Source organism: Taudactylus pleione, unplaced genomic scaffold, assembly GCF_031769625.1.
Source record: "Taudactylus pleione unplaced genomic scaffold, aTauple2 ptg000549l, whole genome shotgun sequence".
In the NCBI taxonomy this organism is placed as follows: Eukaryota; Metazoa; Chordata; class Amphibia; order Anura; family Myobatrachidae; genus Taudactylus; species Taudactylus pleione.
In genome coordinates this window covers 146020-158165 of record NW_028284951.1, presented here as the reverse complement: position 1 = coordinate 158165, position 12146 = coordinate 146020, and the positions used below count along the sequence as shown (strand labels likewise).

General features: G+C 43.2%; 1 protein-coding gene across 11 annotated transcripts in view; it reads left to right on the top strand.

The window, feature by feature from the left end:
- The window catches only part of HSPG2 (heparan sulfate proteoglycan 2), a 252398-nt gene that overhangs the window by 126726 nt on the left and 113526 nt on the right, over nt 1–12146 (top strand). For 8 of the 11 annotated variants that reach the window (XM_088451458.1, XM_088451462.1, XM_088451457.1 and 5 more), the window contains exon 4: nt 2844–2918. The exons of the other annotated variants lie outside the window; for them this stretch is intronic. In XM_088451458.1, the coding sequence (XP_088307584.1) occupies nt 2844–2918 (75 nt within the window). The remainder of the gene's footprint in view (nt 1–2843; nt 2919–12146) is intronic. 11 annotated transcript variants of the gene reach the window in all.

Sequence of the window (12146 nt, the reverse complement as noted above, 5' to 3'; positions counted from 1 at the left end):
AGACAGTGTCGACCTTTTTACTGTCTATTTTTTTATACCATAATCACTGGCGTGTGAGTTTGTATACTGGTATGATGCGAATAAGGTGGAAAATTCAGTAAAATCTACGATAGTAGGTGATACGCTATCCCTGGCAGAGCGTCCGAGTCACGCCAAGCGCCTTGTGTCGCGGAAACACTAGGCGAATGAGGACCCATCTGCATGCAATTGTCTTGTCCATGCTGCCATATTTCTGTCCTTTCTGTATATCTCTCTCCCCTCACATTAGAGGTGTCACCACAGGGCCCCACTCCCAACTTGTGGCCCCCTGCTCCTGGGGGAGATGCTGGCGGCTTACTGAGCTGTGTCGACATGCCTGAAGTATTTAGCGTCTGTGGAGTGGAGCGATCCCCCCCCAGAGCCAGTGAGATAGATGATGGTGGGAAATGAAAGCAAGGTGGACATGTGCGGTAATCCAGCATCTGGTTACTCTGGAGCCCTCTGCAGAGCTGACGCTTCAGTTACACAGGCGCATGTGTGTGTGTGTGTCAGCCTCGGTATACACAAGTGTGTTTGTTTTCCCTTGCGGGGGTCGGTGGTTGTTTATGTTGTACATGAGATGTCATCCCCTGGATCTCCCCAGCATCCCACCCTTCAGCCTCCTCCACTCTGGAATGTTGCAGCCTCCGCACATCTGCCTCTCGCCTGCCGCTGGGAACTCTGCAGGACGCACACAGATTAGGACGGGGACGATTCTGGATGTACTGTATTTCTAGAGGCGTATTATGTTAGATTTGTTTTATTGCTATTACATGTGTTCTACCAGAAATAGGAGGCCAGCTTTGTGATCTCCTCATTTAGGATGTGTCACAGCGCAGTACAGGATACAATGAGCCCTGGGCAGTGGGAATGTCATACACTGATCATCGCATCCCTGATGCATGTACTGAAGCTGCTAACCAGGCAGCAGGAGATTGTGTAATCCTCATCCCTGTCAGTGTCATGGGGTATTGGAGTGTTTACTCTTTACATTGGGGAATAAGCAGCCGTTTATTAGCAATTCTTTCACGTCTTATGGTTTATAATAAAGGGTATTAGAAATGATCTAATCTCATTGGCTTCTGCCTTAGACCTTGGCCAATCACACAGGGGATGTAGTTGACATCCCGGCGGGCACAAAGTCGGCGCTGACATCCCGACAAGGGTTAGGATCCCGGCTGCCGAATCCAGGGGGCTGTGATACTGAAGGTAAGTATTAGGGGTTAGGGTTAGGCACTAGGGTTAGGCTGCGGGACTAGAGGGTTCGGTGAAGGGTTACCTTACTTATCTGCAGGCGTCGGTATTTCACGCGTCCATATTGCTACCGCCAGCATTGTGTGCGCCGGGACAGAGTACCCAACACTCACACAGGTATAAATCTACATATAGTCACAGGGAGACATGTACAAATTTTGTGCACTAATTACGACCTAGCCATTTACCAGGAACTAAGGGCCTGATTCAGACCCGGACGCTATTTGCGTCCGCTCGCTGGCTAAAAGAGGCCGGCTGTTTAAATCATGCTCTCACTCTGCGTCGCGTAAAGCCGCCCACTAAGTAATAGCGAGCGGCTGCTCTATGCGCTCGCACCTGTATAAAGGCGCCCCTTTGCCACTCGCAACACACGCCATCTCCGGCAGTTGTAGGATTAATCGGGAACATCGAGAGCCATCGGAGCTGCTCGGGCTAAAATACAACCCAGTCACGTGTGTAATGACGCTACTTTGCTAATTATGCACACCCATTACACGCCGTTCTGACGGTCGGGTACGCCTGCGTTCGCACATCCACACCCCAGTTTTCAAGCACCTTCCCCTGTTACCACCCACAAACTGTTAGTCAAAATAACGGCCCAACTGGGGGCAACGGGCAAGCACTTTCCCATCGCAATATCTGGTTCGCGCACGCGCATTGCGACTCATACGCATGCGCAGATTGCGAAAAATCGCTCAATGCGAGCGAGCGCAGCATAGCGTCCGGGTCTGAATCAGGCCCGAAGTACGTAATGCGTCCAAATCCGCTGGTGTACCGTATGCGTCTCGCCAGTCATCCTCATGGAAGCTGGCGTATCTATGCTTGGTGCCTGCCCCACTTTACCTGTTCCACTTGGTTCCTGCTCTCTGAACTTTACCTACAGATATGCCCAGGTATATTTTTTTGCCACTGGCGCAGCGAATCGTGAGACGCATGCCCACAAGCAGATACGCACACTACGTATTCGAGAGTGCCTCCCTAGGAATGCATGGTGCGATCGCAGTGCGCGCCATAACGTATGCAGGTGCGGGGAAGCGCATTGCGCGATGCGTGCGCACGTTTGTGGCGCAATCAGCCACAATATAACTGGGCGCATCTGTAAGTGAGCTAGACCCATTACAACGCAGTTCCGCCACCTTGGGCAATGCGAATTCAAGTGGGATACGTTCCGCGTCTGACGCTGCCAGTGGGCGTCTCAGTCCTTGCACATTTAGTTGCTTGGCTGTACGCAAGGGAAGAGCTTTGTAGCGGCATCAGCATAAAGACGCGGCCGGGTCCGCGTCCGGCGCTGTCAGCCCATGTCTTTATATACTACAGGGTGCAGGCGGCATATCATTTGTGGTTTCTTAATGCTGTTCTTAATCTTTCTATCTATGGATTGCACAATGTATAAGACGCCCCTGGAAGCCTGGCAGCATATTACAGAAGGCCGCTGATCATTTCTGTCTGCACCTCTGATTATTCCTGCTAATGAGACTGTTCTCTTACTCTCTTTCCTGTCATTTCCTATCATCTCCCCCCCCCGACAATGTCCCTCTGTGTCTACCTGTGCCAAACGTCCCCCCTATCAGGTCCCGTCACCACCCCCAAAGCTCCGCAGCTGGCTGGAATGAGTGTCTCCGAGCTGGACCAAGAACCGTTCCTGAGTAAGTTCCTGGAGCAGTGTGCGGGGGACACTGAGCACTGCATCCTTCCCATGCATGCTGGGAGGGGGCGAGAACCCACTAACAGTGTGATGTGAGGCCGCATACCGCCCCCTCTTACTCCTCACTGACTGGGGGTTCCCTCTGCTTTCCCTTAACCATTCCCTGCCTGGTGTGAGCTTTCCACAGACGTGCAAGTCTGCAGGTTTCTGGCCTACGTTGCATGTAACACGCACCCTCTGCAAACAGTGCTCTTTCTACCATGTGTGTCTACAGCCCATAGCCCCCACCTGCACTCCCCAGGAATAAACACACGGGGGGCATTATGCTCCTGGCTGGGAATCCTTGGAAGAGTCTGTTTCCTATCAGACTCCATGCTGAACCGGCTGCTTCCCCTATAGGTTGCATGTTCCCCAATTACAGTTTTATTTCATATATCCTGATTGCTACAACCCCTTCACTGTGATGATAATACTAGTGGCATGTGTCCCGTGCAGTCCGCCCGGAGCCTCTGAAGTTACATGGAGTAGAGTTAACGATATTTCTCTTCTTACTGATGGAGAAACGTTAATAGTTGCCCATAAATTTATCATATCCGATCATAGATTTACATTGGAATGAGGAGTTTCGTATTGCAGATGGGACGTAGTCCAGGGAGGTTAGAGGGAGAACCCTCGGGGACAGAAAGGGTTCAGATGAAGGAAAGGAATTATTTCCGAGGTTGAATGGGATCTTTATACGATTTGTTCCACTGTCGGATTCCTAGTAATGCTGTAGCCACATTACTGAGGGGGAGTTTGTGAAACGTTTTGGTCTGTGATCCAATTTCTTTTTATACTTTTGAAGACCTCTTGTTTCTGTGTCTGGCGTTCCTCTGTGCCGTAGATGATATGCTGTAAATTCTAGAACACACGAATGTGCGCGTCATTCTACATCTAGAATATATCTGTCGTCTTCAGAGCCGTTTGGTTATTTCTGTATCTAGAATATATTGATTGGCTCAAGAGCTGTATTGTGATTTTTGCATATAGAATATAATCCAAGTCTCCAAAGATCTCTATAGCTACAATGTTACTCTTCCCCAGAAATCTATTTAGAGATCTATAATGATTCCTACAATGATATTAGGTTCCACATCTCCTGAGATCTATACTGATTCCTACATGAGCTTATGTTCCACATCTCCTGAGATGGGGTGTGGTTAATAGACCTGCGGACGCAATTCTGCCGGGCTAAATCCCGACATGACCTGCCCGACGAGGGACTTAAGATAGGCGTCGAAATGCCGATGCCGGAAGACTGACCCCCGCCTTCCCGATCGTCCTCTGACTGGTAAGTATAACACTTAGCCCAGGAATGGGGGGATTAGGTTTAGGGACCCCCAGGAGGGACTTAGGGTTAGGCACCCCCTGGGGTAGGTCAGGGTTAGGCTAGGGGAAGGGGCGGTTAGGTTTAGGGTGCGGGGAGGGGGGTTAGGTTTAGATACCCCTGGGGGTAGGTTAGGGTTAGGCACTAGGAGGGGAGGTTAGGGTTAGCCACCCCTAAGGGAGAGTTAGGGGGGAGAGGGGATAGTTAGGGTACTTACCAACGCCCGTCGGGATCTCAATCTGTCGTACTGTCACTGTCGGGATTTGGTATTTCAAGCCCATTCCCCTGAGATCTATAGTGATTCCTACATGATATGAGGGGTGTGCAGCTGTTGTTTGGTCTCTGGGTCAAAACTGTAGATTATCACTGGTGATCTCCCAGACGCAGTTTGAGCGACCGCCTTCAAACCTGGCAAGCATGTTTCGGCTCCTAGTCACCCGAGCCTCCTCCTGCTCTCGAGTCAGCTGATGAGGCACCCAGCATGCAGAAACCTTGCTCAGGCCAAGCTTTTCATGGAGTATCGAATGGATAAAGCCTATCTTCTTTTCTAACTGATCCATGGTCACCCTGGCGTCCACCTCAACTATGGCCTGCGTGGTAGCAACATTGCCCACTGTTATAGTGGTCATAGGTCGGCCACAGCACTCCTCGTCCTCTAGGGACTGTCACCCGCGCCAAAATTCTGCAAACAACTCAAAACACAGTAGTTTGGAACGGTGCTTCCTGCCCAAAAGCAGCTCGCAGGTGGTCAGAACTCTCCTGCTGTTGAAGACCACTCATAGAAGATCATGGCTCTCCAGTGGCCTCTGTTGAGCTCCGTAATGAGTTTCTTGAAGGAAGTGAACAAACTTCGGTGTGTGCAGTGCTTCTTATATACGTTCTGTGCCCTGACGTTTCACAAGAACTTTGGTCAGAGATTACAGTTCACAACCAGACCATCGATTGTAGTGTTCACTCTAGCTCTGGTGGTAGGTAGGGAGCCGGAGCTAGAGAGGGCACTTCCAAAAAGGGTTCGTGGTCATTGAAAAGGGGCGTGTCTATAAGACGCGTCCCCTTTTCGTCACTCTTGGGGGCGTTTCCTCACCCACGGGACACTGCGACCCGCGGGTGAAGACGGCACCCGCTGGATGTGAGGGCAGGGCGCTTTTTGCCCTCCAGAAGGAGGGCAGGGCGCCGCGCCCTGTTAAAACAGCCTAGTGGGAACGCTAAGATTGTGTCTACCTATGCACTGCACATCCAGAAACTTATTGCACACCCCTTATATTCTATTACACATCTCCTGAGGTCTATAGTGATTCCTACATGATATAATGTCCCACCTCTCCGGAGATCTATAGTGATTCCTGCATACAGGAATTGCTCCGCTTCTCCAGAACCAACAGTGCTGGTTCCTGTATTATACATAATGTGAAGAGTTGGGGAGGCAATGAGGACACGCTGGTAGAACATTTGGGGCTGGCCCAGCTGTGCTCAGCTGTGAGGGGTAAATCCTGGAACGGAATGACTGTTCCCTGTGGATGGATTTATTTTCTGACAGCTGTGTTCACAAACCATCCTCCTCTGCAGCTGATTATAACCATAGTAATGGGGCTCTGCAATAGAGGTGAATAGGAGGCACGAGGTTTGCCTTAGTCATTAGAGGACGCTCATTAGCAGACTTTACATGGCTGGGACCAGTGTGAATTGGGAGACTGTTGTCCCGTGGGTAGGTATCGCATTCCACACGTGTCCCTTTCCCACGGTCAGACGCTGGGGAATAATGGGGGTGTATTATGTGGTGTGGCCCTATCTCCAGGCGGGGAAGGGGGAGAGCAGATGTTTTGGGTTGGGACTAAGATAGGCACTAAAGTTGTTCTGCAGGTCCCAGTAGTAATGATACACTCATCGTCTTACTAGTAACCAGGTGCGAGGGAGCAACATGCCTGTCATTTATAAATTCTGACCATTATCTGTCAGTCACGGCTACAATACAGTTCTCTCAGTGTTATAATCATTAACCTGTTGCACTTTGAGAGAGTAACATTGTGTACAGTGATGTGTAAATGGAATAGGGGACTTTTTCCTATTTGAGTTGTGACCTAGGATATAACAGCAATCATCTAATCCTCTCCAAGTCCTATAATTCCATATACCTACTTTCATTGGAAATGACACAGATATGAATCACCTAGGATTTGTTCAACAAATAATAATCCAACGTACAGTAGCCACTTGGTGGAAGCAGTACAGCAAACATCCAGTACGGTGCTGGACGGATGGTGGTGGTCTTGGGGGTCTTTGTGAAGCCAAAGGACCAGGACAGCTGACAGTGATTTGTGTCCACCAGGAAACTCCTCTTATTCCTACGTTTGGGGCTGTGTTAGGCACGGTCAGACGAGCAGGGTGCGGCCCCTGTATAATGAACAAGTGCTGACATTGGGGGCGGTTCTGCTGTGGATTAGAGGGGCATTTATCCTCCTTGGGGCATGCAAGACTTGTTTGTGGTCTGTCCGGGCCTGAGATGTGGGCTGTGGTGATGGGTGGAGATTTATAGAGGTCCTGGCGTAGCTGCTAATTGTGATCACAGGTTTCTTATTTCGCTGGTAAAACCACTGTAAGTGTGACCCAGATAGCGGAGGCCTGTTATATTTCATTAACGTACCCTGAGCAGTCAGCAGATACAGGGACATAATATATAATATAGCGCAGTCAGCAGGGAGATAATCTATACTGTAATACAGCAAAGTCAGTCGACACAGATATAATATATACTATAGTGCAGTCAGCAAACACAGATATAATATATACTATAGTGCAGTCCGCAAACACAGATCTAATATATACTATAGCGCAGTCAGCAAACACAGATCTAATATATACTATAGTGCAGTCAGCAAACACAGATATAATATACTATAGTGCAGTCAGCAAACACAGATATAATATATACTATAGTGCAGTCAGCAAACACAGATATAATATATACTATAGTGCAGTCAGCAAACACAGATATAATATATACTATAGTGCAGTCAGCAAACACAGATATAATATATACTATAGTGCAGTCAGCAAACACAGATATAATATATACTATAGTGCAGTCAGCAAACACAGATCTAATATATACTATAGTGCAGTCAGCAAACACAGATCTAATATATACTATAGTGCAGTCAGCAAACACAGATATAATATATACTATAGTGCAGTCAGCAAACACAGATATAATATATACTATAGTGCAGTCAGCAAACACAGATATAATATATACTATAGTGCAGTCAGCAAACACAGATCTAATATATACTATAGTGCAGTCAGCAAACACAGATATAATATATACTATAGTGCAGTCAGCAAACACAGATATAATATATACTATAGTGCAGTCAGCAAACACAGATATAATATATACTATAGTGCAGTCAGCAAACACAGATATAATATATAATATAGTGCAGTCAGCAAACACAGATATATAATATATACTATAGTGCAGTCAGCAAACACAGATCTAATATATACTATAGTGCAGTCAGCAAACACAGATCTAATATATACTATAGTGCAGTCAGCAAACACAGATCTAATATATACTATAGTGCAGTCAGCAAACACAGATATAATATATAGTATAGCGCAGTCAGCAAACAGATATAATATATACTATAGTGCAGTCAGCAAACACAGATATAATATATACTATAGTGCAGTCAGCAAACACAGATATAATATATACTATAGTGCAGTCAGCAAACACAGATATAATATATACTATAGTGCAGTCAGCAAACACAGATCTAATATATACTATAGTGCAGTCAGCAAACACAGATATAATATATACTATAGTGCAGTCAGCAAACACAGATATAATATATACTATAGCGCAGTCAGCAAACACAGATATAATATATACTATAGTGCAGTCAGCAAACACAGATATAATATATACTATAGTGCAGTCAGCAAACACAGATATAATATATACTATAGTGCAGTCAGCAAACACAGATATAATATATACTATAGTGCAGTCAGCAAACACAGATATAATATATACTATAGTGCAGTCAGCAAACACAGATATAATATATACTATAGTGCAGTCAGCAAACACAGATATATAATATATACTATAGTGCAGTCAGCAAACACAGATATAATATATACTATAGTGCAGTCAGCAAACACAGATCTAATATATACTATAGCGCAGTCAGCAAACATATATAATATATACTATAGTGCAGTCAGCAAACACAGATATAATATATACTATAGCGCAGTCAGCAAACACAGATATAATATATACTATAGCGCAGTCAGCAAACACAGATCTAATATATACTATAGTGCAGTCAGCAAACACAGATATAATATATACTATAGCGCAGTCAGCAAACACAGATATAATATATAGTATAGCGCAGTCAGCAAACACAGATATAATATATACTATAGCGCAGTCAGCAAACACAGATATAATATATACTATAGCGCAGTCAGCAAACACAGATCTAATATATACTATAGTGCAGTCAGCAAACACAGATATAATATATACTATAGCGCAGTCAGCAAACACAGATATAATATATACTATAGTGCAGTCAGCAAACACAGATATAATATATACTATAGTGCAGTCAGCAAACACAGATATAATATATACTATAGTGCAGTCAGCAAACACTGATATAATATATACTATAGTGCAGTCAGCAAACACAGATATAATATATACTATAGTGCAGTCAGCAAACACTGATATAATATATACTATAGCGCAGTCAGCAAACACAGATATAATATATACTATAGTGCAGTCAGCAAACACAGATATAATATATACTATAGTGCAGTCAGCAAACACAGATCTAATATATACTATAGTGCAGTCAGCAAACACAGATATAATATATACTATAGTGCAGTCAGCAAACACAGATATAATATATACTATAGCGCAGTCAGCAAACACAGATATAATATATACTATAGTGCAGTCAGCAAACACAGATATAATATATACTATAGTGCAGTCAGCAAACACAGATATAATATATACTATAGTGCAGTCAGCAAACATATATAATATATACTATAGTGCAGTCAGCAAACACAGATATAATACATACTATAGCGCAGTCAGCAAACACAGATATAATATATACTATAGCGCAGTCAGCAAACACAGATATAATATATACTATAGCGCAGTCAGCAAACACAGATATAATATATACTATAGTGCAGTCAGCAAACACAGATATATAATATATACTATAGTGCAGTCAGCAAACACAGATATAATATATACTATAGTGCAGTCAGCAAACACAGATCTAATATATACTATAGCGCAGTCAGCAAACATATATAATATATACTATAGTGCAGTCAGCAAACACAGATATAATATATACTATAGCGCAGTCAGCAAACACAGATATAATATATACTATAGTGCAGTCAGCAAACACAGATCTAATATATACTATAGCGCAGTCAGCAAACACAGATATAATATATAGTATAGCGCAGTCAGCAAACACAGATATAATATATACTATAGCGCAGTCAGCAAACACAGATATAATATATACTATAGCGCAGTCAGCAAACACAGATCTAATATATACTATAGTGCAGTCAGCAAACACAGATATAATATATACTATAGCGCAGTCAGCAAACACAGATATAATATATACTATAGTGCAGTCAGCAAACACAGATATAATATATACTATAGTGCAGTCAGCAAACACAGATATAATATATACTATAGTGCAGTCAGCAAACACTGATATAATATATACTATAGTGCAGTCAGCAAACACAGATATAATATATACTATAGTGCAGTCAGCAAACACAGATATAATATATACTATAGTGCAGTCAGCAAACACTGATATAATATATACTATAGTGCAGTCAGCAAACACTGATATAATATATACTATAGCGCAGTCAGCAAACACAGATATAATATATACTATAGTGCAGTCAGCAAACACAGATATAATATATACTATAGTGCAGTCAGCAAACACAGATCTAATATATACTATAGTGCAGTCAGCAAACACAGATATAATATATACTATAGTGCAGTCAGCAAACACAGATATAATATATACTATAGTGCAGTCAGCAAACATATATAATATAGTGCAGTCAGCAAACACAGATATAATATATACTATAGCGCAGTCAGCAGGGACATAATATATACTGTAATACAGTGCAGTCAGCAGACAGATATAATATAACACAATCAGCTGACATAGATACTGTATAATATAGTGCAGTCAGCAGACATAGATATAATATAGCGCAGTCAGGTGACAGATACTGTATAATATAGTGCAGTCAGGTGACCGAGAGACTGTATAATATAGTGCAGTCAGGTGACCGAGATACTGTATAATATAGTGCAGTCAGCAGGGACATAATATATACTGTAATACAGCGCAGTCGGCAGACATAGATGTAATATAGCGCAGTCAGGTGACAGATACTGTATAATATAGTGCAGTCAGGTGACCGAGATACTGTATAATATAGTGCAGTCAGCAGGGACATAATATATACTGTAATACAGCGCAGTCGGCAGACATAGATGTAATATAGCGCAGTCAGGTGACAGATACTGTATAATATAGTGCAGTCAGGTGACCGAGATACTGTATAATATAGTGCAGTCAGCAGGGACATAATATATACTGTAATACAGCGCAGTCGGCAGACATAGATGTAATATAGCGCAGTCAGGTGACAGATACTTTATAATATAGTGCAGTCAGGTGACAGAGATACTGTATAATATAGTGCAGTCAGCAGGGACATAATATATACTGTAGTCAGCAGATCTAGATATAATATAGTGCAGTCAGGTGACAGATACTGTATAATATAGTGCGGTCAGGTGACAGATACTGTATAATATAGTGCAGTCAGCAGGGACATAATATATACTGTAGTCAGCAGATCTAGATATAATATAGTGCAGTCAGGTGACAGATACTGTATAATATAGTGCAGTCAGGTGACAGAGATACTGTATAATATAGTGCGGTCAGGTGACAGAGATACTGTATAATATAGTGCAGTCAGCAGGGACATAATATATACTGTAATACAGCGCAGTCGGCAGACATAGATGTAATATAGCGCAGTCAGGTGACAGATACTTTATAATATAGTGCAGTCAGGTGACAGAGATACTGTATAATATAGTGCGGTCAGGTGACAGAGATACTGTATAATATAGTGCAGTCAGGTGACAGAGATACTGTATAATATAGTGCAGTCATCAGGGACATAATATATACTGTAATACAGCGCAGTCGGCAGACATAGATGTAATATAGCGCAGTCAGGTGACAGATACTTTATAATATAGCGCAGTCAGGTGACAGATACTTTATAATATAGTGCAGTCAGGTGACAGAGATACTGTATAATATAGTGCAGTCAGCAGGGACATAATATATACTGTAATACAGGGCAGTCAGCAGACATAGATGTAATATAGCGCAGTCAGGTGACAGAGATACTTTATAATATAGTGCAGTCAGCAGGGACATAATATATACTGTAGTCAGCAGACATAGATGTAATATAGCGCAGTCAGGTGACAGATACTGTATAATATAGTGCAGTTAGGTGACAGAGATACTGTATAATATAGTGCAGTCAGCAGGGACATAATATATACTGTAGTCAGCAGACATAGATGTAATATAGCGCAGTCAGGTGACAGATACTTTATAATATAGTGCAGTCAGGTGACAGAGATACTGTATAATATAGTGCAGTCAGCAGGGACATAATATATACTGTAATATAGCGCAGTCAGGTGACAGATAC